The sequence below is a fragment of the Nerophis lumbriciformis genome, linkage group LG05 (genome assembly GCF_033978685.3).
Source record: "Nerophis lumbriciformis linkage group LG05, RoL_Nlum_v2.1, whole genome shotgun sequence".
Taxonomy (NCBI): Eukaryota; Metazoa; Chordata; class Actinopteri; order Syngnathiformes; family Syngnathidae; genus Nerophis; species Nerophis lumbriciformis.
This window is the reverse complement of record NC_084552.2, coordinates 8,120,001-8,146,713: the sequence shown is the minus strand read 5'-3', so window position 1 is coordinate 8,146,713 and position 26,713 is coordinate 8,120,001. Positions and strand designations below refer to the sequence as shown.

Genomic DNA, 26,713 nt, shown 5'->3' with positions numbered 1-26,713 from the left:
ACCATGTGTGTTGACTTGTTGTGTAATGTGTGACCATGTGTGTTGACTTGTTGTGTTGTGTAATGTGTGACCATGTGTGTTGACTTGTTGTGTAATGTGTGACCATGTGTGTTGACTTGTTGTGTTGTGTGACCATGTGTGTTGACTTGTTGTGTTGTGTTGTGTGACCATGTGTGTTGACTTGTTGTGTTGTGTGACCATGTGTGTTGACTTGTTGTGTTGTGTAATGTGTGACCATGTGTGTTGACTTGTTGTGTTGTGTAATGTGTGACCATGTGTGTTGATTTGTTGTGTTGTGTTGTGTGTTGACTTGTTGTGTTGTGTAATATGTGATCATGTGTGTTGACTTGTTGTGTTGTGTAATGTGTGACCATGTGTGTTGACTTGTTGTGTAATGTGTGACCATGTGTGTTGACTTGTTGTGTTGTGTGACCATGTGTGTTGACTTGTTGTGTTGTGTGACCATGTGTGTTGACTTGTTGTGTTGTGTAATGTGTGACCATGTGTGTTGATTTGTTGTGTTGTGTTGTGTGTGACATGTGTGTTGACTTGTTGTGTTGTGTGACCATGTGTGTTGACTTGTTGTGTTGTGTAATGTGTGACCATGTGTGTTGACTTGTTGTGTTGTGTAATGTGTGACCATGTGTGTGTTGACTTGTTGTGTTGTGTTGTGTGACCATGTGTGTTGACTTGTTGTGTTGTTGTGTGTTGACTTGTTGTGTAATGTGTGACATGTGTGTTGACTTGTTGTGTTGTGTGACCATGTGTGTTGTGTTGTGTTGTGTTGTGTTGTGTTGTGTTGTGTGACCATGTGTGTTGACTTGTTGTGTTGTGTGTTGACTTGTTGTGTTGTGTAATGTATGACTATGTGTGTTGACTTGTTGTGTTGTGTAATGTATGACTATGTGTGTTGACTTGTTGTGTTGTGTGTTGACTTGTTGTGTTGTGTAATGTATGACTATGTGTGTTGACTTGTTGTGTTGTGTAATGTATGACATGTGTGTTGTGTTGTGTGACATGTGTGTTGACTTGTTGTGTTGTGTGACGTGTGTTGACTTGTGTTGTGTGACATGTGTGTTGACTTGTTGTGTTGTGTGACATGTGTGTTGACTTGTTGTGTTGTGTAATGTGTGACCATGCGTGTTGACTTGTTGTGTTATGTGTGACCATGTGTGTTGACTTGTTGTGTTGTGTAATGTGTGACCATGTGTGTTGACTTGTTGTGTTGTGTAATGTGTGACATTTGTGTTGTGTGACATGTGTGTTGACTTGTTGTGTTGTGTGACATGTGTGTTGACTTGTTGTGTTGTGCGACATGTGTGTTGACGTGTTGTGTTGTGTGACATGTGTGTTGACTTGTTGTGTTGTGTAATGTGTGACCATGTGTGTTGACTTGTTGTGTTGTGTGTGACCATTTGTGTTGACTTGTTGTGTTGTGTAATGTGTGACCATGCGTGTTGACTTGTTGTGTTGTGTTATGTGTGACCATGTGTGTTGACTTGTTGTGTTGTGTAATGTGTGACCATGTGTGTTGTCGTGTTGTGTGACCATGTGTGTTGATTTGTTGTGTTGTGTTGTGTGTTGACTTGTTGTGTGGTGTTATGTGTGACCATGTGTGTTGACTTGTTGTGTTGTGTTATGTGTGACCATGTGTGTTGACTTGTTGTGTTGTGTAATGTGTGACCATGTGTGTGTTGACTTGTTGTGTTGTGTTGTGTGACCATGTGTGTTGACTTGTTGTGTTGTGTTATGTGTGACATAATAATAATAATGATAATACCTGGGATTTATATAGCGCTTTTCTAAGTACCCAAAGTCGCTTTACATGTAGACATGTGTGTTGACTTGTTGTGTTGTGTTGTGTGACCATGTGTGTTGTGTTATGTGTGACCATGTGTGTTGACTTGTTGTGTTGTGTTATAATAATAATAATGATAATAACTGGGATTTATATAGCGCTTTTCTAAGTACCCAAAGTCGCTTTACATGTAGAACCCATCAATCATTCACACCTGGTGGTGGTAAGCTACTTTCATAGCCACAGCTGCCCTGGGGTAGACTGACAGAAGCGTGGCTGCAATTTGTTTCATCTACACTAACATTTGTTGTTAAAAATAATGACATTTTTTGTGGTCCCCTTTATTTAGAAAAGTATCATATTGGTAGCAGTACCAAGATATTGGTAGCGGTACCAAGTTATTGGTACCAGGTGACAAAGCGTATGTTATGGAATGGATTATTTGCTTATTAACAAGTTACGATCGTCATTAGATGAGAAGCGCATAAAAAGGAGCAGGAAGAAGCAGATGGCACAGACACTGACTATGTTGTGCACTAGAGATGCGCGGTTTGCGGGCACAACCGCGGAGTCCGCGGATTATCCGCGGATCGGGCGGATGAAATTTAAAAAAATTAGATTTTATCCGCGGGTCGGGTCGGGCGGTTGAAAAAAAAAGAAAAAAGATTTTAAATAGATTCAGGCGGGTGGCAGTTAAACCAATTCGGAAATATATATACATAGTTAAATGTTGTTACCCACATACGAAAAACGAGCAGGCACCTGCAGCATATGCCACAACAGAAGAAAAAAAGAAAGAAGAGATGGACACTTTTACGGAGCGGAGAAGGGACGCCTTGCCGGGGTCTGGGACCGAGGCCCCTTCCCCCGAGAGGGCCCCACCGGGAGCCGTAGCTGAGGCGATCCGCGAGAAGGGCCCGACGCACGTCCAGGGTCACCACCACGCCCACCGCACCGACACCCCGCCTCGTCCGCCTTCGCCGCGGCCGGCGTCACGCGCAGCAGGTAAGCAGCTTACCTGCCCGCCACCCCCGTGGCCGGGGGCTCGTAACAGGGCTCACTCCGCGCGCTCCGCCCGCGCAGCTTACCTGCCCGCCACCCCTGTTGCCGTGGGCGCGTAACAGGGGTCACTCCGCGCGCAGTGCGCTCACGAAAGGGGTGGGGCTCACCCTGGTTGATATAGACAGCAGGACGGTGGCCATGGAAGTCGGAACCCGCTAAGGAGTGTGTAACAACCCACCTGCCGAATCAACTAGCCCTGAAAATGGATGGCGCTGGAGCGTCGGGCCCATACCCGGCCGTCGCCGGCAGCGAGACGCGCTTGGAGGTGTGCTCAGCGCGGCTCCCATATGATTGCGCACTGGTGTGCGTCTGGGCCGTGACAGCGTGGCACGCGAATGTCTGTGCTGCATTGGATCAGTCTCCTTTCTTTAACAGGCAAAAGCTTTATAACCTCACTAATGCCTTGCATCGTCTATATTAGAGATATAACAATGGGCGGGTGCGGGCGGGTGCGGTTCTGATCAAATGTTAGAAACGGGTGGATGGCGGATGGTTGACGACTTTCTGATGCGGTTGCGGATGAAATAATTGCCTATCCGCGCATCTCTATTGTGCACAGATTGAGCAGTGCAAGGTGATGGCGTCCAAGAAGAAGCCGCTGTGGCTGCAGTTTAAAAGGGCCGACCCCACCACTCTGTCCAAGGACCCCATCGGCATCATCTTCAAACATGGTGACGACCTCAGACAGGACATGCTCATCCTGCAGGTCAGTGGTCCCCCACACCAAACTCCTTTTCTTTGAGGGCCACATTGTAGTGATGGCTGCCTTTCAGAGAGCCACCTGTAACAGTCAATAATTAGGAATGTAAATGTATACCATGTTTTTCTGACCATACGGCGCACCGAATTATAAGGCACACTATTCAGCTCTATTTTCATACAAAAAGATTACAATGCGCCTTAAAGGGTCATATTATTATTTTTGTTCTACATTTAAAAGACTTCCTTGTGGTCTACATAACATGTGATGGTGGTTCTTTGCTCAAAATGTTGCATATATGGGGTTTTACACATCATCTTCAACTCACTTTCTGACTGTCTCTTCAGTGGGCGGGTCTTATTTACGTGCCTCCACTTCGACAGCGTAATCTTTGTTGTACCAGTAGTTTTTAGCAGTTCCATAGCGAGTCTACTGACATATGAGTGAATGTACGCTACTTTATATTAGCAATAGCAACAGCAGAGGATAAATGCCCCACAACAAGAGGATAGAGGAAAAAGAAGGAGCGGAGCTTATTGACTACAATGGTGGCCGCGTGCAAATTCTTTGCAGATCTTAAATACACATCAGCAGGTACCAGAGGGTAAGAAAAGTTGCTTTTGCACAATATTGCTAAATAAAACCATAATTGGTTGAAGCACAGTACGTCTGACTATGGTAGCCGTAACGCTCCGACAATCCATCAAGCGGTGGGGCTTTGTAGCTTACCAAAGTCGTACTAAAACATTTTGTCGGATTTTGGAGCGCTGTGTGTCATGTTCTATATTCTCAAAGAAACCTCAACGTGTTGGGCTTTACCATGAATTGATTAACGTGGACCCCGACTTAAACAATAATAATAATAATAATAGATTTTATTTGTAAAAAAAAGCACTTTATATTGAGTAAACAATCTCAAAGTGCTACAGTGTATTAAAAAATAAAATAAAATAAAAAGATAATAAAGAAAGAAATAAAAATAAAAACTAGAACAGCCAAATAGCTATAACTATTATGCATATATCTATAAAAAGGCTTTTTTTAAAAGAAGGGCTTTTAAGCCTTTTTTAAAAGCATCCACAGTCTGTGGTGCCCTAAGGTGGTCAGGGAGAGCGTTCCACAGACTGGGAGCGGCGGAGCAGAAAGCCCGGTCTCCCATTGTTCGTAGCTTTGTCCTCGGAGGTTGAACAAAAGAAAACAAATTGAAAAACTTATTGGGGTGTTACCATTTAGTGGTCAATTGTATGGAATGTGTACTGTACTGTGCAATCTACTCACAAAAGTTTCAATCAATTCAATCAATCAAAGCCTGCTAACCTGTACTCGCTAGCGTCATTTATTGAACAGGCGTCAGCCTGCAGTCCACACGTATCTCTTATGTGTGACTGCCATCTACTGGTAACACTTATCATTACACCATGTACCAAATGAAAAAGCTTTGTGGTGGGTAAACACAGCCAGAATTAATACGTACATTAGGCGCAGCGGGTTATAAGGCGCACTGTACATTTTTGAGAAAATGAAAGGATTTTAAGTGCGAAATACACAGTAATCTCCTCATGATATTGTTACAATGTTGCAAATGCATTTATTCTATTTTTTTTTTTTTTACAAATTGATAGACACTTTGCTTTGAAGCCATAAGTCAAGCAGATATTTAGGGATTTTCTACACCCAAAAATGCTTGTACCGTATTTTTCAGAGTATAAGTCGCTCCGTGATAATAAAGAAGGAAAAAAACATATATAAGTCGCACTGGAGTATAAGTCGCATTTTTGGGGGGAAATGTATTTGATAAAAGCCAACAGCAAGAATAGACATTTGAAAGGCAATTTAAAATAAATCAAGAATAGTGAACAGGCTGAATAAGTGTACGTTATATGAGGCATAAATAACCAACTGGTATGTTAACGTAACATATTATGGTAAGAGTCATTCAAATAACTATAACATATAGAACATGCTATACGTTTACCAAACAATCTGTCACTTCTAATCGCTAAATCCCATGAAATCTTATACGTCTAGTCTCTTACGTGAATGAGATCAATAATATTATTTGATATTTTACGCTAATGTGTTAATCATTTCACACATAAGTCGCTCCTGAGTATAAGTCGCACCCCCGGCCAAACTATGAAAAAACTGCCACTTATAGTCTGAAAAATACAGTACTCATCAGCAGGTACCAGAGGGTAAGAAATGTTGCTTTTGCACAATATTGCTAAACAAAACACCAGATAATGTCTGCTAATCGGTGCCATTTTGGGGTCCTTATGCACACACCATAATTGGTTGAAGCACAGTACATCTGACTATGGTAGCCGTAACGCTCTGACAATCCATCAAGCGGTGGGGCTTCGGAGCTTACCAAAGTCGTACTAAAACATTTTGACAGATTTTTGAGCGGTGTGTGTAATGTTCTATATTCTCAAAGAAACCTCAACGTTTTGGGCTTTACCATGAATTGATTAACGTGGACCCCGACTTAAACAATAATAATAATAATAATAATAATAATAATAATAATAATAGATTTTATTTGTAAAAAAAAAGCATTTTATATTGAGTAAACAATCTCAAAGTGCTACAGTGTATTAAAAAATAAAATTTAATAAAAAGATAATAAAGAAATAAATAAAAATAAAAACCAGAACAGTCAAATAGCTATAACTAGTATGCATATATCTATAAAACAATTTTTTTTAAAAGAAGGGCTTTTAAGCCTTTTTTAAAAGCATCCACAGTCTGTGCTGCCCTCAGGTGGTCAGGGAGAGCGTTCCACAGACTGGGAGCGGCGGAGCAGAAAGCCCGGTCTCCCATTGTTCGTAGCTTTGTCCTCGGAGGTTGGAGGAGGTTGAACAAAAGAAAACAAGTTGAAAAACTTATTAGGGTGTTACCATTTAGTGGTCAATTGTACGGAATGTGTACTGTACTGTGCAATCTACTCATAAAAGTTTCAGTCAATTCAATCGATCAAAGCCTGCTAACCTGTACTTGCTAGCGTCATTTATTGAACAGGTGTCAGACTGCAGTCCACACGTATCTCTTATGTGTGACTGCCATCTACTGGTAACACTTATCATTACACCATGTACCAAATGAAATACCTTTGTGGTGGGTAAACACAGCCAGAATTAATACGTACATTAGGCGCAGCGGGTTATAAGGCGCACTGTACATTTTTGAGAAAATGAAAGGATTTTAAGTGCGAAATACACGGTAATCTCCTCATGATATTGTTACAATGTTGCAAATGCATTTATTCTATTTTTTTTTTTTTTTTACAAATTGATAGACACTTTGCTTTGAAGCCATAAGTCAAGCAGATATTTAGGGATTTTCTACACCCAAAAATGCTTGTACCGTATTTTTCAGAGTATAAGTCGCTCCGGAGTATAAATCGCACCGGCCGAAAATGCATAATAAAGAAGGAAAAAAACTTATATAAGTCGCACTGGAGTATAAGTCGCATTTTTGGGGGAAATGTATTTGATAAAAGCCAACAGCAAGAATAGACATTTGAAAGGCAATTTGAAATAAATAAAGAATAGTGAACAACAGGCTGAATAAGTGTACGTTATATGAGGCATAAATAACCAACTGGTATGTTAACGTAACATATTATGGTAAGAGTCATTCAAATAACTATAACATATAGAACATGCTATACGTTTACCAAACAATCTGTCACTCCTAATCGCTAAATCCCATGAAATCTTATACGTCTAGTCCAGTGGTTCTTAACCTTGTTGGAGGTACTGAAACCCACCAGTTACATATGCGCATTCACCGAACCCTTCTTTAGGGAAAAATAAAATGTTATTTTTTTTCAAATTCAAGAAAAAGTTTTTTTGTTTTTTTACTGGTCCACAAAATGAAGCGTTCATGAACATCACATTGTTTAAAGAACAAAACCAACACAGTGCATAAACTCACAACAAATTACACACCTTACACACCATCCATCCATCCATCTTCTTCCGCTTATCCGAGGTCGGGTCGCGGGGGCAGCAGCCTAAGCAGGGAAGCCCAGACTTCCCTCTCCCCAGCCACTTCGTCCAGCTCTTCCTGTGGGACCCCGAGGCGTTCCCAGGCCAGCCGGGAGACATATTCTTCCCAACGTGTCCTGGGTCTTCCCCGCGGCCTCCTACCGGTCGGACGGGCCCTAAACACCTCCCTAGGGAGGCGTTCGGGTGGCATCCTGACCAGATGCCCGAACCACCTCATCTGGCTCCTCTCGATGTGGAGGAGCAGCGGCTTTACTTTGAGCTCCCCCCAGATGACAGAGCTTCTCACCCTATCTCTAAGGGAGAGACCCGCCACCCGGCGGAGGAAACTCATTTCGGCCGCTTGTACCCGTGATCTTGTCCTTTCGGTCATAACCCAAAGCTCATGAACATAGGTGAGGATGGGAACGTAAAACGACCGGTAAATTGAGAGCTTTGCCTTCCGGCTCAGCTCCTTCTTCACCACAATGGATCGATACAGCGTCCGCATTACTGAAGACGCCGCACCGATCCACCTGTCGATCTCACCATCCACTCTTCCCTCACTCGTGAACAAGACTCCGAGGTACTTGAACTCCTCCACTTGGGGCAAGATCTCCTCCCCAACCCGGAGATGGCACTCCACCCTTTTCCGGGCGAGAACCATGGACTCGGACTTGGAGGTGCTGATTCTCATGCCAGTCGCTTCACACTCGGCTGCGAACCGATCCAGTGAGAGCTGAAGATCCTGACCAGATGAAGCCATCAGGACCACATCATCTGCAAAAAGCAGAGACCTAATCCTGCAGCCACCAAACCGGATCCCCTCAACGCCTTGACTGCGCCTAGAAATTCTGTCCATAAAAGTTCAGAACAGAATGGGTGACAAAGGGCAGCCTTGGCGGAGTCCAACCCTCACTGGAAACGTGTCCGACTTACTGCCGGCAATGCGGACCAAGCTCTGACACTGATCATACAGGGAGCGGACCGCCACAATCAGACAGTCCGATACCCCATACTGTCTGAGCACTCCCCACAGGACTTCGATACAGGTACACGGTCGAATGCCTTCTCCAAGTCCACAAAGCACATGTAGACTGGTTGGGCAAACTCCCATGCACCCTCAAGGACCCTGCCGAGAGTATAGAGCTGGTCCACAGTTCCACGACCAGGACGAAAACCACACTGGTTCCTCCTGAATCCGAGGTTCGACTATCCGGCGTAGCCTCCTCTCCAGTACACCTGAATAGACCTTACCGGGAAGGCTGAGGAGTGTGATCCCACGATAGTTAGAACACACCCTCCGGTTCCCCTTCTTAAAGAGAGGAACCACCACCCCGGTCTGCCAATCCAGTGGTACCGCCCCCGATGTCCACGCGATGCTGCAGAGTCCTTACACACTTTACCATGAATTGATTAACGTGGACCTCCCGACCTAAACAAGTTGAAAAACTTATTCGGGTGTTACCATTTAGTGGTCAATTGATTCAAGATTCAAGATGCTTTATTATTGTCCAATCTTTAACATGTACAAGACACATAAGAACTGAAATGTCATTTTGGGGACAGTCCTAAGAGCAGACATACATTACAGGGAGACAAGACGGGACCGCCTATGGGTCAGCCACTTACAGCGCTCCTTAAAAAAGGTGGGAAAAAGGGGATATTGGGAAGGGGGGAAGAGTAAAAAATATCAGTCTAAGGCTGGACCCTCAGGAGGGGGTCCAGACTGAGTCCAAGGGAAAAAACCTAATTTAGCATAGCACACATAAACATGTTGCATATAATCACAACTCGCAACAATTCCGGCCTGCTGCTATAAAGCGCTACTCGCCGTCCAAAACCCCGAAGAGGAATTAAGTGTTGTACGGAATATGTACTGTGTAAACTGTACTGTTTCATATAATGTATACTCTTCCTTTGCAATCTACTAGTAAAAGTTTCAATCGATCAATCAAAAAACCTGCAAATCAGATGGAAAATTAGAGGGAACATTGTTTGGGGGTATCCATAATATGCCGATTGGGAGAAGTTTTTATTTACACGATAAGTCGGATGTCTCTTTACCTCCGTGGCGGAGGCTCCGCCGAACCCCTGAGGCCGACTCACCGAACCCCTAGGGTTCCATCGAACCCAGGTTAAGAACCACTGGTCTAGTCTCTTACGTGAATGAGCTAAATAATATTATTTGATATTTTACGCTCCTGAGTATAAGTCGCACCCCCGGCCAAACTATGAAAGAAACTGCGACTTATAGTCCAAAAAATAGGGTAATATTTGTAAACAACAGGTACATTTAGCAGGAAAAGATGAAGTGCTTTGGTAATACAGTTTGTGGTTTTGTGGTTTCCTGTCAGATTCTGCTGATCATGCAGTCTATCTGGGAGACCGAATCTCTGGATTTGTGTCTGCTGCCGTACGGCTGCATCTCCACCGGGAACAGAATAGGTAAAGTCACCCTGCAAGACCACTCCAGTATTTCCCTTTGTTCCACCTGTTTAGCGTGCCCCTGGGTCCTGATATGGCAGGTATGATAGAGATCGTCAAGGACGCCACCACCATCGCTAACATCCAGCAGAGTGTGGTGGGGAGCACCGGGGCCTTCAAGGACGAGATCCTCCATCAGTGGCTGCGGGACAAGTGTGTCAGTGAAGAGAAGGTGAGGACTTCCTTATTATCGTGATATGAAGTTTTGCTCTCATCGGCGGTGGAAGGAAGTAGGGGAACGCCACACAGGCAGGAAGTGAGCCTGAGTGGTTTTCCTGTCGCACCATGTGTCTTTTTGTAGGGCCCGAGAAGCAAAAGCTGCGAGAGCCCTCTTGTAATTTCTCCCTGCTTTATAAAACTGTTACTCACCAGCAGGGGGAGTACAGTCGCCTCATCGTGTGTTGTGTTTCCAGTTTCAACAGGTCTTGGAGAGGTTTTTGCACTCGTGCGGTGGCTACTGCGTGGCCACCTATGTCCTCGGCATCGGCGACCGCCACAACGACAACATCATGATCACGGAATCTGGTAAGCACACGTGATCCTGATTCTACACTTCAAGTCACTACAGTAGCCTCTCTTCTCAAGGGACTATAATCTTAGAGTAGTCAGTGTACAACTCCGACAGAAAGATTTTGTGTCAATCTGTACCATACTTGCCAACCTTGAGACCTCCAATTTCGTGGGGTGTGTGCGGGGGGCGTGGTTAAGAGGGGAGGAGTATATTTACAGCTAGAATTCACCAAGTTAAGTATTTCATATATATATATATATATATATATATATATATATATATATATATATATATATATATATATATATCCCCGCGACCCCGAAGGGAATAAGTGGTAGTAAATGGATGGATGGATATATATATATAATATATATATATATATATATTAAGGCTGCAGCTAACGATTATTTTTCTATCGATTAATCTATAGATTATTTTTTTCGATTAATCGGTTAATCTATAGATTATTTTTTTCGATTAATCTATAGATTATTTTTCCTTTTACCGATTATTTTTTTTATTTAAAATGAAGATGAAAAAATAAATGTAGGCCAGTTTTTTCAAAAGGCATGGCTTTTATTTACAAAAAAAAAAGTATGGCCACTCAGTCAACATTGACAACAACATGACAAAATATTCTGTAACAATGTAAACATTTAACAAAATTAAAAGTAGCTTATTTGCTTTTAATGTGCAAATATAAAAGTAAACATCCAGTGCAAATCTTAATATTCTGCAATAGTATAAGCATTTCAAAAGTAAAAGTATTGCTTATTTTGCTTTAAAATGTGCAAAAATAAAGATAAACATCCAATTCAAAAAAGTGCAAAACGGAAATATTCTGTAACAACAGTGTAAACATTTCAACAAAAGTAAAAGTATTGCTTATTTGCTAAAATGTGCAAAAATAAAGATAAACATCCAATACAAAAAAGTGCAAAACGAAATATTCTGTAACAACAGTGTAAACATTTCAACAAAAGTAAAACTTTTGCTTATTTTGCTTAATAACACAACAATGATAGTATGATTAAAGTGAAAGTTAATTGTTCGTTTGTACATAGTATACGTAATTGTTAATGTTGTAAAAGGTATTTGCACAACTAATTAACGTTAGCGTTAAAGAGGAGCACGTCTTTGTAAACACTGAACAGGCACGCCAAACGCTCCTCTCAGAGCGAAACGGTGCTTTAGTTTATGAATTTACAACGCAGATACAAATGACACATTCATGTTTTTGTGTAATGATGACAACGTATACTCACGCGGACGATTGACTAGTTGATGGTGATGGCAAGAACGCTGCCGTTGTGCTGCTATGATAGGCCATTTCCGCTCGACACAGTGTGCATACAACAACATTATTAGCAGAGGTGGGTAGAGTAGCCAGAAATTGTACTCAAGTAAGAGTACTGTTACTTTAGAGATTTATTACTCAAGTAAAAGTAAGGAGTAGTCACCCAAATATTTACTTGAGTAAAAGTAAAAAGTATGTTGTGAAAAAACTACTCAAGTACTGAGTAACATACACACACATATCATATATATATATATATATATATATATATATATATATATATATATATGTGTATATATATATATATATATATATATATACAGTATATATATATATATGTGTATATATATATATACACACACACACACACACACACACACACACACACACACACACACACACATATATATATATATATATATATATATATATATATATACATACATTGATATATACAGTATATGATTTATATTTATTTATTTTGCCGTTTTTGTTTACATGTTAAAGGTGTTTTAATAATTATACATGCATGTTTAACATATAGATTCCTTTCTTTCATGAAGACAAGAATATAAGTTGGTGTATTACCTGATTCTGAAGACTTGCATTGATTGTAATCAGGAAGCAGTGCTGGTAACGTCCACGTTTTCAAATGGAGGAGAAAAAAAGTTCCTCCTTTCTGTCTAATACCACATGAAAGTGGTTGTTATTTGGCATCTTATTTGTCCACCTTCCATATTCGTTTTTATACCCTTTACAAGAAATACATTGGCGGCAAACTCCGTAGCTTGCTAGCTTGTTTGGGCTGGCTTTCGGAGACTCTTATTTTGAAAGCGCAGGCGCGATGGAGCGGGACTTTTATTGTGAAGACAGGAACTGTGCAGTCAGTCTTTACGGTTGAAATAAAAAAAGGGTCTTTTTTCCTTCACACTTTTGATTGATTGATTGGAACTTTTATTAGTAGATTGCACAGTACAGTACATATTCCGTACAATTGACCACTAAATGGTAACACCCGAAGTTAGCTCGGAGCCAGTCAGGTCATGTGACCCCTGGCTCTGTTTGATTGGTCCAACGTCACCAGTGACTGCATCTGATTGGTGGAACGAAGTGAAACGTCACCAGTAAGGCAGGCACTTTGAAGGTCTGTCTGACAGACCAAAACAAACAAAGCGTGCATTAACAGATCGATAAAAATTAGTAGCGAGTAGCGAGCTGAATGTAGATAAAAGTAGCGGAGTAAAAGTAGCGTTTCTTCTTAGGCCGTTTATTGAAATACTCCCACACTTTTGACGACTTTTGGCGTGCTTTTTTCCCCTCGCTCGCACCGCTCGCATCGTCTGCTTTGCGCTCCGCCATGACGGTAGTGTGACGTAAATATGCGACGCGTCGACGAACAAAAACGTCCTCGACGTATTTACGTAACCGATGACGTCGACTACGTCGACGCGTCGTTTCAGCCCTAATATATATATATATATATATATATATATATATATATATATATATATATAAAGAAATACTTGAATTTCAGTGTTCATTTATTTACACATATACACACACATAACACTCATCTACTCATTGTTGAGTTAAGGGTTGAATTGTCCATCCTTGTTCTATTCTCTGTCACTAGCTTTCTAACCATGCTGAACACCCTCTCTGATGATGCATTGCTGTGTGGCACGCACAAAAGTGCTTTCATCAAATGCACTAGATGGCAGTATTGTCCTGTTTAAGAGTGTCACAGCATTGCTGTTTACGGCAGACGGACTGCTTTACTGTAGACGTTCTTTATATTATGGGAAAGCGGACTCAGGTCCGCATGGAGCTGGAGGGGGCGTGGCCTCCAACTCTGCCTGAATTTCGGGAGATTTTCGGGAGAAAATTTGTCCCGGGAGGTTTTCGGGAGAGGCGCTGAATTTCGGGAGTCTCCCGGAAAATCCGGGAGGGTTGGCAAGTATGATCTGTACACTGACTACTCTAAAGTTTCATTTTAATAGGATTGATAAGCTCTACTGGGGCTTGCTGGACTATGAATGACATCATTGTAAAATACTTTACAACCTGTACATTATACTTTAAATCAATATAGTGATATATTACATGTACAATGATGTGTACTTTATACAGTGGTGGTCAAAAGTGTACGTACACTTGTAAAAACATAATTTCATGGCTGTCTTGACTTTCCAATAACTTTTTTTTTTTTTTTTTTGTGATGTAGTGATTGGAGCACATACTTGTTGGTCACAAAAAACATTCATGAAGTTTGCTTCTTTTATGAATTTATTATGGCTCTACTGAATATGTGAGGGTCAAAAGTATACATACAGCAATGTTAATATTTGCTTACATGTCCCTTGGCAAGTTTACCTGCAATAAGGCGCATTTGGTAGCCACCCACAAGCTTCTGCTTGACCACTTGACCACTAAATTGCTGCAGTTCAGCTAAATGTGTTGCTTTTCTGACATGGACTTGTTTCTTCAGCATTGTCCACACCTTTAAGTCAGGACTTTGGGAAGAAAACCTTCATTCTAGCCTGATTTAGCCATTCCTTTACCACTTTTGAGGTGTGTTTGGGGTCATTGTCCTGTTGGAACACCCAACTGCGCCCAACACCCAACTGATGATTTTAGCTTGTCCTGAAGAATTTGGAGCTAATCCTCCTTTTTCATTGTCCCATTTAAAGCAGCAGTTCCATTGGCAGCAAAACAGGCCCAGAGCATAATACTACCACCACCATGCTTGATGGTAGGAATGGTGTTCCTGGGATTAAAGGCCTCACTTTTCTCCTCCAAACATATTGATGGGTATTGTGGCCAAACAGCTCCATTTTTGTTTCATCTGACATCACACGGACAAAGATAAGACCTTCTGGAGGAAAGATCAGATGAAACAAATGGTCACAATACCCAGCAATATGTTTAGAGGACTGTGATGAGGTGGCGACTTGTCCAGGGTGTACCCCGCCTTCCGCCCGATTGTAGCTGAGATAGGCTCCAGCGTCCCCCAGGACCCTGAAGGGAATAAGTGGTAGAAAATGGATGGATGAATGGATGTTTGGAGGAGAAAAGGTGAGGCCTTTAATCCCAGGAACACCATTCCTACTGTCAAGCATGGTGGTGGTAGTATTATGCGCTGGGCCTGTTTTGCTGCCAATGGAACTGCTGCTTTAAATGGGACAATGAAAAAGGAGGATTAGGTTGGGTTTTGGGCGCAGTTGGGTGTTCCAACAGGACAATGACCCCAAACACATGTCAAAAGTGGTAAAGGAATGGCTAAATCAGGCTAGAATGAAGGTTTTCTTCCCAAAGTCCTGCCTTAAAGTTGTGGACAATGCTGAAGAAACAAGTTCATGTGAGAAAAGCAACACATTTAGCTGAACTGCAGCAATTTAGTGGTCAAGTGGTCAAGCAGAAGCTTGTGGATGGCTACCAAAAGCGCCTTATTGCAGGTAAACTTGCCAAGGGACATGTAAGCAAACATTAACATTGCTGTATGTATACTTTTGACCCTCACATTTTCAGTAGAGCCATAATAAATTCATAAAAGAAGCAAACTTCATGAATATTTTTTGTGACCAACAAGTATGTGCTCCAATCACTACATCACAAAAAAATAAGAAATGATTGTAAAGTCAAGACAGCCATGACATGATGTTCTTTACAAGTGTACGTACACTTTTGACCACCACTGTATTTCAAATCAGAGAATATTACCTATTATCCGTTTTAACATCTCATTGTGACAAATGTGAACAGTATTTGTTAATTTGCTCACCATCGTTGACATTTGCTCGCACTGTGAATAATGGATCTTTTTTATTTATCAAATATTATCTGAGGAAGAGAAAACGCGACAAGTTCAACATTCGAGATTGTTTGCTCCAAAAAAATGTTTTTTAACGTCTGAATAACTTCAACACTTTATAAGAGACTAGTCTCTTCACACCTGATAAAAACAATCAATTACCTTACAAAGCCACTTTTTAAAATCAGTAGAGTATTGCAACGAATGGAAATAAAAAATACTTTTATACTGAGGTATTTTCACTGCATTTTTTTTTAGATGAGATTTAAATGGGAATGGTTTCCAAGTATATTCACACATGCAAGGAATTTGTCTTGGTGTGTTGGTGCAAAAACAGCTAAGAGCAGAAATGAGGCCAAGAGTGCAAGAACCAAATACAAGCAAACAAGGAGCACTTGGCAATATATGAAGTAGAATTAAATGTAGAAAGTCAAATATATACTTATTTACAAAAATCAAACAGGGTGCAAAACAGAGATGAATTGAATTGATTAATTGCAGATGATTAATTACGCTATATAATAAAAATATGTTTATATATCATTGTAATACTTGTAATACTATTTTTTTATCGTCACAAAATCTTCTTTCCTTTTTTTAAAATTCATATTATATTCATTAAGTCAGTAAATATGTCCCTGGACACATGAGGACTTTGAATATGACTAATGTATGATCCTGTAACTACTTGGTATCAGATCCATACCTAAATGTGTGGCATCATCCAAAACTAATGTCAAGTATCAAAGAAGAGAAGAATAAGTGATTCATACTTGCCAACCCTCCCGGATTTTTCGGGAGACTCCCGAAATTCAGCGCTTCTCCCGAAAACCTCCCGGGACAAATTTTCTCCCGAAATTCAGACGCAGCTGGAGGCCACGCCCCCTCCAGCTCCATGCGGACCTGAGTGACGTGTCGACAGCCTGTTTTCACGTCCGCTTTCCCACAATATAAACAGCGTGCCTGCCCAATCACGTTATAACTGTAGAATGATGGAGGACGAGTTCTTGGTTTCTTATGTGGGTTTATTGTTAGGCAGTTTCATTAACGTCCTCCCAGCGCGGTAACAACACACAACAACAGCAGTCACGTTTTCGTCTACCGTAAAGCAGTTCGTCTGCCGTAAACAGCAATGTTGTGACCCTCTTAAACAGGACAATACTGCCATCTACTGTACATGCATATGTGACAATAACATCTAGGGCTTTTAGAGAGTGCAGTGCACAACTGCGCACACAACAAGGAGACGAAGCAGAATGCATCATCAGAGAGGGTGTTCAGCATGGTTAGAAAAATAGTGACAGAGAATAGAACAAGGATGGACAATTCAACCCTTAACTCAACAATGAGTAGATGAGTGTTATGTGTGTGTATATGTGTAAATAAATGAACACTGAAATTCAAGTATTTCTCTTATTTATATATATATATATATATATATATATATATATATATATATAGCTAGAATTCACTGAAAGTCAAGTATTTCACCAAGTCAAGTATTTCATATTCTAGCTGTAAATATACTCCTCCCCTCTTAACCACGCCCCCAACCACACCCCGCCGCAACCACGAACACGCCGTCCCCATCCCCCCAACAACCCCCCCCCCCCCCCCCCCCCCCCCCACACACACACACACACACACACCTCTCGAAATCGGAGGTCTCAAGGTTGGCAAGTATGAAGTGATTATTACATTTTAACAGAAGTGTAGATAGAACATGTTAAAAGAGAAAATAAGCAGATATTAACAGTAAATGAACAAGTAGATTAATAATATTTTTTTACAGTTTGTTCCTCATAATGTGTACAAAATAATAGGTGTATACATGACACAATATGTTACTGCAGACTAATTAGGAGTCTTTGTTTGTTTACTTACTACTAAAACACAATTTTTCAACATTTTATTTAAGGACTAAATGACAATAATAAACATATGTTTAATCTACACTAACATTTGTTGTTACAATAAAGACAATAATGAAATTTTTTGTGGTCCACTTTATTTTGAAAAGTATCAAAATACATTTTAGTACCGGTACCAACATATTGGTATTGGGACAATCCTGCTTTGTACACAATATGGGGCGGTGTAGCTCGGTTGGTAGAGTGGCCGTGTCAGCAACTTGAGGGTTCCAGGTTCGATCCCCGCTTCCCCCATGTATCCATCCATCCATTTTCTACCGCATGTCCCATTTAAATTCAATTAATTGGTGCTAGCCTCCTCCCAAACTGCACCACTTTTAAACAGTAACTTTTAGAATATTGTATGAAAACAATAAAATAGAACCTAGCACTAACAACTTTAGTAGTTTACTACCTTCGAAAGTGAACTTCGACAATATCTCCTTGGGACGGTATAGCTCGGTTGGTAGAGTGGCCGTGCCAGCAACTTGAGGGCTCCAGGTTCGATCCCCGCTTCCGCCATCCTAGCCACTGCCGTTGTGTCCTCGGGCAAGACACTTTACCCACCTGCTCCCAGTGCCACCCACACTGCTTTAAATGTAACTTAGATATTGGCTTTCACTATGTAAAAGTGCTTTGAGTCACTAGAGAAAAGCGCTATATAAATATAATTCACTTCACAATATTATACCTTCTTTAATCAAGCTTTTTACTGCTCATTACAAACACTTCTTCATTTGTATTCTGTTATTTAGTATTTCATTTATTGCCATAATTGTGCAAGTACTGTTGTGTCGGACCAGCTCTTCCTCCCAGGGAATCTAAGCTACTGGTCAATCCCAAGTTCTTTCGATGACATATATGCTGAGTAAGAAGGACCATCAAGACAGAATTGGAATATTTTCACGTTTATACCAAAGCTTTAGGAGATCAGCTTAACCAATACATTCGTATCGGCTGCTCTAGTTGATCTGGCATTCCAAGGGAAAAACCAACTTCTTTTCACACAAAGAAAACCCCCATCTTCCCCTCGCACAACTGTTAACGAACCATTGGGTGTTGTACTTCACATTCCTGATGGTTTAAGACACTAAACGGACAATCTGAAGACAAAGAGAGACTGGTCAAATACACAAAGGAAAAGTACTAGCTGTTCAAACATGGCTATGAATAGAGAAATAACTCTTAAGCATATTTGCATCCTTCCACACTACTTCTCAGGACACGTAGAATTACAACTATTGTTCTCACTACTTTCTCTTATTATTCATTGATCAACTTATTATTTATTGTGTCTTCTTTCTTTCTTTAGCATGTGTTGTGCTGCGTTCACCAAGTAGAATGTGTCAGTAAGAAAAAGTGTCTCCGCAGGGAACCTCTTCCACATCGACTTTGGCCACATCCTGGGCAACTACAAGAGTTTCATGGGCATCAGCAAGGAGTGGGTTCCCTTCGTGCTCACCCCCGACTTCCTGTACGTGATGGGCACGTCCGGGAAGAAGAGCAGCCCCCACTTCCAGAAGTTCCAGGTGCTTGGAACACAACCATCCCCTCACGTCTTCATGTACTTCTTCATGTACTTCTTCATGTGCTTCTTCATGTACTTCTTCATGTGCGTGTCAGGACGTGTGCGTGAAAGCCTACCTGGCTCTTCGCCACCACACCAACCTGCTCATCATCCTCTTCTCCATGATGCTGATGACAGGTATGTACGTGGCGCCCGTGTAGCGCCTGTGTTGCCCGTGTGAGTAACCTAAGAGTGACTAACCTAAGAGTGACTAACCTGTGTAGCACCTGTGTTGCCCGCGTGACCAATGTGGAGGATGCATATATGTTTAAGAGTTATTTCTCTATTCATACCCATGTTTGGATCAGATAGTACTTTTCCTTTGTGTATTCTACCAGTCTCTCTTTGTCTTCAGATTTTCTGTTTAGTGTCTTAAACCATCAGGAATGTGAAATACAACACCCACTCTTTCCTTATCAGTGTTGCGAGGGGTGGGGGGGGCTTTCTTTGTGTATAAGAAGTTGGCTTTTCCGTTTGAATGCCAGATATGAATGTATTGGTTAAACTGATCTCCTAAAGTGGGCAGCACGGTGGCAGAGGGGTTAGTGCATCTGCCTCACAATACGAAGGTCCTGAGTAGTCTTGGGTTCAATCCCGGGCTCTCGGGATCTTTCTGTGTGGAGTTTGCATGTCCTCCCCGTGACTGCCTGGGTTCCCTCCGGGTACTCCGGCTTCCTCCCACCTCCAAAGACATGCACCTGGGGATAAGTTGATTGGCAACACTAAATTGGCCCTAGTGTGTGAATGTGAGTGTGAATGTTGTCTGTCTATCTGTGTTGGCCCTGCGATGAGGTCGCTACTTGTCCAGGGTGTATAACCGCCTTCCGCCCGATTGTAGCTCAGATAGGCTCCAGCGTCCCCCGCGACCCCAAAAGGGGATAAGCGGTAGAAAATGGATGGATGGATGGATCTCCTAAAGCTTTAGTAAAACTTGAAAATATTCCAATTTTGTCTTGATGGTCCTTCTTACTCAGCATATATGTCATCAAAAGAACTTGGGATTGACCAGTAACTTAGATTCCCTGGGAGGAAGAGCTGACTAACCTAAGAGTGACTAACCTGTGTAGCACCTGTGTTGCCCGCGTTACTAACCTAAGAGTGACTCACCTGTGTAGCGCCTGTGCCGCCCGCGTGACTAACCTAAGAGTGACTAACCTGTGTCGCCCGTGTGACTAACCTGTGTAGCACCTGTGTCGCCCGCGTGACTAACCTAAGAGTGACTAACCTGTGTCGCCCGCGTGACTAACCTAAGAGTGACTAACCTGTGTAGCACCTGTGTCGCCCACGTGACTAACCTAAGAGTGACTAACCTGTGTCACCCGCGTGACTAACCTAAGAGTGACTAACATGTGTCGCCCGCGTGACTAACCTAAGAGTGACTAACCTGTGTCGCCCGCGTGACTAACCTAAGAGTGACTCACCTGTGTAGCGCCTGTGTCGCCCGCGTGACTAACCTAAGAGTGACTAACCTGTGTCGCCCGTGTGACTAACCTAAGAGTGACTAACCTGTGTAGCACCTGTGTCGCCCGTGTGACTAACCTAAGAGTGACTAACTTGTGTCGCCCACGTGACTAACCTAAGAGTGACTAACCTGTGTAGCACCTGTGTCGCCCACGTGACTAACCTAAGAGTGACTAACCTGTGTCGCCCGCGTGACTAACCTAAGAGTGACTAACCTGTGTAGCACCTGTATCGCCCACGTGACTAACCTAAGAGTGACTAACCTGTGTCACCCGCGTGACTAACCTAAGAGTGACTAACATGTGTCGCCCGCGTGACTAACCTAAGAGTGACTAACCTGTGTCGCCCGCGTGACTAACCTAAGAGTGACTCACCTGTGTAGCGCCTGTGTCGCCCGCGTGACTAACCTAAGAGTGACTAACCTGTGTCGCCCGTGTGACTAACCTAAGAGTGACTAACCTGTGTAGCACCTGTGTCGCCCGCGTGACTAACCTAAGAGTGACTAACTTGTGTCGCCCACGTGACTAACCTAAGAGTGACTAACCTGTGTAGCACCTGTGTCGCCCGTGTGACTAACCTAAGAGTGACTAACCTGTGTAGCACCTGTGTCGCCCGCGTGACTAACCTAAGAGTGACTAACTTGTGTCGCCCACGTGACTAACCTAAGAGTGACTAACCTGTGTAGCACCTGTGTCGCCCACGTGACTAACCTAAGAGTGACTAACCTGTGTCGCCCGCGTGACTAACCTAAGAGTGACTAACCTGTGTAGCACCTGTATCGCCCACGTGACTAACCTAAGAGTGACTAACCTGTGTCACCCGCGTGACTAACCTAAGAGTGACTAACATGTGTCGCCCGCGTGACTAACCTAAGAGTGACTAACCTGTGTCGCCCGCGTGACTAACCTAAGAGTGACTCACCTGTGTAGCGCCTGTGTCGCCCGCGTGACTAACCTAAGAGTGACTAACCTGTGTCGCCCGTGTGACTAACCTAAGAGTGACTAACCTGTGTAGCACCTGTGTCGCCCGCGTGACTAACCTAAGAGTGACTAACTTGTGTCGCCCACGTGACTAACCTAAGAGTGACTAACCTGTGTAGCACCTGTGTCGCCCACGTGACTAACCTAAGAGTGACTAACCTGTGTCGCCCGCGTGGCTAACCTAAGAGTGACTAACCTGTGTAGCACCTGTGTTGCCCGCGTGACTAATGTGGAGGATGCATATATGTTTAAGAGTTATTTCTCTATTCATACCCATGTTTGGATTAGATAGTACTTTTCCTTTGTGTATTCTACCAGTCTCTCTTTGTCTTCAGATTGTCTGTTTAGTGTCTTAAACCATCAGGAATGTGAAATACAACACCCACTCTTTCCTTATCAGTGTTGCGAGGGGGGGGGGGGGGGGGCTTTCTTTGTGTATAAGAAGTTGGCTTTTCCGTTTGAATGCCAGATATGAATGTATTGGTTAAACTGATCTCCTAAAGTGGGCAGCACGGTGGCAGAGGGGTTAGTGCATCTGCCTCACAATACGAAGGTCCTGAGTAGTCTTGGGTTCAATCCCGGGCTCGGGATCTTTCTGTGTGGAGTTTGCATGTCCTCCCCGTGACTGCCTGGGTTCCCTCCGGGTACTCCGGCTTCCTCCCACCTCCAAAGACATGCACCTGGGGATAAGTTGATTGGCAACACTAAATTGGCCCTAGTGTGTGAATGTGAGTGTGAATGTTGTCTGTCTATCTGTGTTGGCCCTGCGATGAGGTGGCGACTTGTCCAGGGTGTACACCGCCTTCCGCCAGATTGTAGCTCAGATAGGCTCCAGCGTCCCCCGCGACCCCAAAAGGGAATAAGCGGTAGAAAATGGATGGATGGATGGATCTCCTAAAGCTTTAGTAAAACTTGAAAATATTCCAATTTTGTCTTGATGGTCCTTCTTACTCAGCATATATGTCATCAAAAGAACTTGGGATTGACCAGTAACTTAGATTCCCTGGGAGGAAGAGCTGACTAACCTAAGAGTGACTAACCTGTGTAGCACCTGTGTTGCCCGCGTTACTAACCTAAGAGTGACTCACCTGTGTAGCGCCTGTGTCGCCCGCGTGACTAACCTAAGAGTGACTAACCTGTGTCGCCCGTGTGACTAACCTGTGTAGCACCTGTGTCGCCCGCGTGACTAACCTAAGAGTGACTAACCTGTGTCGCCCGCGTGACTAACCTAAGAGTGACTAACCTGTGTCGCCCACGTGACTAACCTAAGAGTGACTAACCTGTGTAGCACCTGTGTCGCCCACGTGACTAACCTAAGAGTGACTAACCTGTGTCGCCCGCGTGACTAACCTAAGAGTGACTAACCTGTGTAGCACCTGTGTCACCCGCGTGACTAACCTAAGAGTGACTAACCTGTGTCGCCCGCGTGACTAACCTAAGAGTGACTAACCTAAGAGTGACTAACCTGTGTCGCCCGCATGACTAACCTAAGAGTGACTAACCTGTGTAGCACCTGTGTCGCCCACGTGACTAACCTAAGAGTGACTAACCTGTGTCGCCCGCGTGACTAACCTAAGAGTGACTAACCTGTGTAGCACCTGTGTCACCCGCGTGACTAACCTAAGAGTGACTAACCTGTGTCGCCCGTGTGACTAACCTAAGAGTGACTAACCTAAGAGTGACTAACCTGTGTCGCCCGCATGACTAACCTAAGAGTGACTAACCTGTGTAGCACCTGTGTCGCCCACGTGACTAACCTAAGAGTGACTAACCTGTGTCACCCGCGTGACTAACCTAAGAGTGACTAACCTAAGAGTGACTAACCTGTGTCGCCCACGTGACTAACCTAAGAGTGACTTACCTAAGAGTGACTAACCTGTGTCACCTGTGTGACTAACCTAAGAGTGACTAACCTGTGTCGCCCGCGTGACTAACCTAAGAGTGACTAACCTGTGTCGCCCGTGTGACTAACCTAAGAGTGACTAACCTGTGTAGCACCTGTGTCGCCCGCGTGACTAACCTAAGAGTGACTAACTTGTGTAGCCCCTGTGTCGCCCACGTGACTAACCTAAGAGTGACTAACCTAAGAGTGACTAACCTGTGTCGCCTGTGTGACTAACCTAAGAGTGACTAACCTGTGTCGCCTGTGTGACTAACCTAAGAGTGACTCACCTAAGAGTGACTAACCTGTGTCGCCAGCATGACTAATATGAGTGACTAGCCTGTGTGACTAACCTAAGAGTGACTAACCTAAGAGTTACTAACCTGTGTCGCCCACGTGACTAACCTAAGAGTGACTAACCTGTGTCGCCTGTGTGACTAACCTAAGAGTGACTAACCTGTGTCGCCTGTGTGACTAACCTAAGAGTGACTAAGCTGTGTCGCCAGCATGACTAATATAAGAGTGACTAGCCTGTGTGACTAACCTAAGAGTGACTAACCTAAGAGTTACTAACCTGTGTCGCCCACGTGGCTAACCTAAGAGTTACTAACCTGTGTCGCCCACGTGACTAACCTAAGAGGGATTAACCTAAGAGTTACTAACCTGTATCGCCCGCGTGACTAATCTAAGAGTGACTAACCTGTGTGACTAACATAAGGCGTGTCCGCTCCAGGCATGCCTCAGCTCACCAGCAAGGAGGACATCGAGTACATCCGCGAGGCGCTGACGGTGGGCCGAGGGGAGGACGAGGCGCGGCGCCACCTGCTGGACCAGATTGAGATCTGCAGGGAGAAAGGTTGGATGGTGCAGTTCAACTGGTTTGTGCACCTGGTGCTGGGCATCAAGCAGGGCGTGGAGAAGCGCTCCACTTAGGGAGATTTCTCCAGATGTCTGATCGCTGCTTCATGCAAACATCACATGACTTCTTTTCAACACATCTTTCATGCTTTCACCGACTTGTAATCACACTTTGTCTTTTTTTACATCACTAGGAGAACAAAGGTGTCTTTGAATTATTTGATCAATTTCATTATTTTTCATTCATTTAAGTCATTTTAATGTGTAGCAAAATGAATATGGAAAATAAAATACAACTTTTTTTTAGCTTCTCATTATTATTATTACTATTATTATTATTATCACCTCCTCCTTTTTTCCTCACTAACCTTAATGACAAATGTAATCATTTTTGCTTTAATTAATTTTGTCATTCTAATGTTTAGTACAATGAATATGGAAAAGAAAAAAAAACTTTTTTGAGATTATTATTATTATTATTATTATTATTTGGATCACCGCCTCTTTTTTCCCCTCATTAACCTTAATGACAAATTAAATAATTTTTGCATAATAATTTTACATAATCTATGATAAAACCATTCAATTGCATTTTAAACTTGAATTAAGTTTGCTTATTCAAAGCTAAATAATTCAGACTCCGGCCAGATTTTGAGTTAAAATACATTTTATATATATATATATATATATATATATATATTCCATAATTCTTTCTACTTTTTTCTTCTTTTTTTAACACAGACCTCTTATTTAACTTTAGTCCTAAAAGGAAATGTATAAACATGTCATGTTTCTTCATTAATTTAAGTAATCTCAATGTATAGCAAAATGAATATGGAAAAGAATATACAACTTTTTTGAGCTTCTCATTATTATTATTATTATTATTATTATTATTTGCATCACCGCCTCTTTTTTCCCCTCATTAACCTTAATGACAAATGTAATCATTTTTGCATAATAATTTTACATAATCTATGAAAAAAAGCATTTAATTGCATATTAAACTTGAAATAAGTTTGCTTATATATATATGTGTGTGTATATATATATATATATATATATATATATATATATATATATATATATATATATATATATATACACAGTATATATATATTATATAGTACATGTATTTTCATAATTCTTTCTACTTTTTGCTTCTCTTTTTTTTTTAACACAGACCTCTTAATTAACTTCAGTCCTAAATAAAAATGATAAACATGTCATGTTTCTTTATTAATTTAAGTAATCTTAATGTGTAGGAAAATTAATATGGAAAAGAAAATACAACTTTTTTGCGCTTCTCATTATTATTGTTATTATTATTATTATTATTATTATTATTATTATCACCACCTCCTCCTTTTTCCCTCATTAACCTTAATGACAAATGTAATCATTTTTGCTTTAATTCATTTAGTCATTCTAATGTTTAGTATAATGAATATGGAAAAGAAAAAAAAACTTTTTGGAGATTATTATTATTATTATTATTATTATTATTATTTGGATCACCGCCTCTTTTTTCCCCTCATTAACCTTAATGACAAATTAAATAATTTTTGCATAATAATTTTACATAATCTATGATAAAACCATTCAATTGCATTTTAAACTTGAATTAAGTTTGCTTATTCAAAGCTAAATAACTCAGACTCCGGCCAGATTTTGAGTTAAAATACATTTTATATATATATATATATATATATATATATAAATTCCATAATTCTTTCTACTTTTTTCTTCTTTTTTTAACACAGACCTCTTATTTAACTTTAGTCCTAAAAGGAAATGTATAAACATGTCATGTTTCTTCATTAATTTAAGTAATCTCAATGTATAGCAAAATGAATATGGAAAAGAATATACAACTTTTTTGAGCTTCTCATTATTATTATTATTATTATTATTATTATTATTATTATTATTATTATTATTTGCATCACCGCCTCTTTTTTCCCTCATTAACCTTAATGACAAATGTAATCATTTTTGCATAGTAATGTTACATAATCTATGAAAAAAAGCATTTAATTGCATATTAAACTTGAAATAAGTTTGCTTATATATATATGTGTGTATATATATATATATATATATATATATATATATATATATATATATACACACAGTATATATATATTATATAGTACATGTATTTTCATACTTCTTTCTACTTTTTGCTTCTTTTTTTTTTCAACACAGACCTCTTAATTAACTTCAGTCCTAAATAAAAATGATAAACATGTCATGTTTCTTTATTAATTTAAGTAATCTTAATGTGTAGGAAAATGAATATGGAAAAGAAAATACAACTTTTTTGCGCTTCTCATTATTATTGTTATTATTATTATTATTATTATTATTACTATCACCACCTCCTCATTTTTCCCTCAT

The 26,713-nt window shown here is 41.3% G+C and overlaps 1 protein-coding gene across 2 annotated transcripts in view; it reads left to right on the top strand.

Annotated features, from left to right (window-relative positions):
- The window catches only part of pik3cg (phosphatidylinositol-4,5-bisphosphate 3-kinase, catalytic subunit gamma), an 85,165-nt gene extending 60,546 nt beyond the window's left edge, over positions 1-24,619 (top strand). For both annotated transcript variants that reach the window (XM_061961327.1, XM_061961326.1), the window contains exons 18-24: positions 3,420-3,566; positions 9,907-9,997; positions 10,078-10,208; positions 10,450-10,561; positions 18,937-19,094; positions 19,189-19,270; positions 24,189-24,619. In XM_061961327.1, the coding sequence (XP_061817311.1) occupies positions 3,420-3,566; positions 9,907-9,997; positions 10,078-10,208; positions 10,450-10,561; positions 18,937-19,094; positions 19,189-19,270; positions 24,189-24,388 (921 nt within the window). In that variant the 3' untranslated portion in view covers positions 24,389-24,619. The remainder of the gene's footprint in view (positions 1-3,419; positions 3,567-9,906; positions 9,998-10,077; positions 10,209-10,449; positions 10,562-18,936; positions 19,095-19,188; positions 19,271-24,188) is intronic.
- Positions 24,620-26,713: the final 2,094 nt, after the last annotated feature.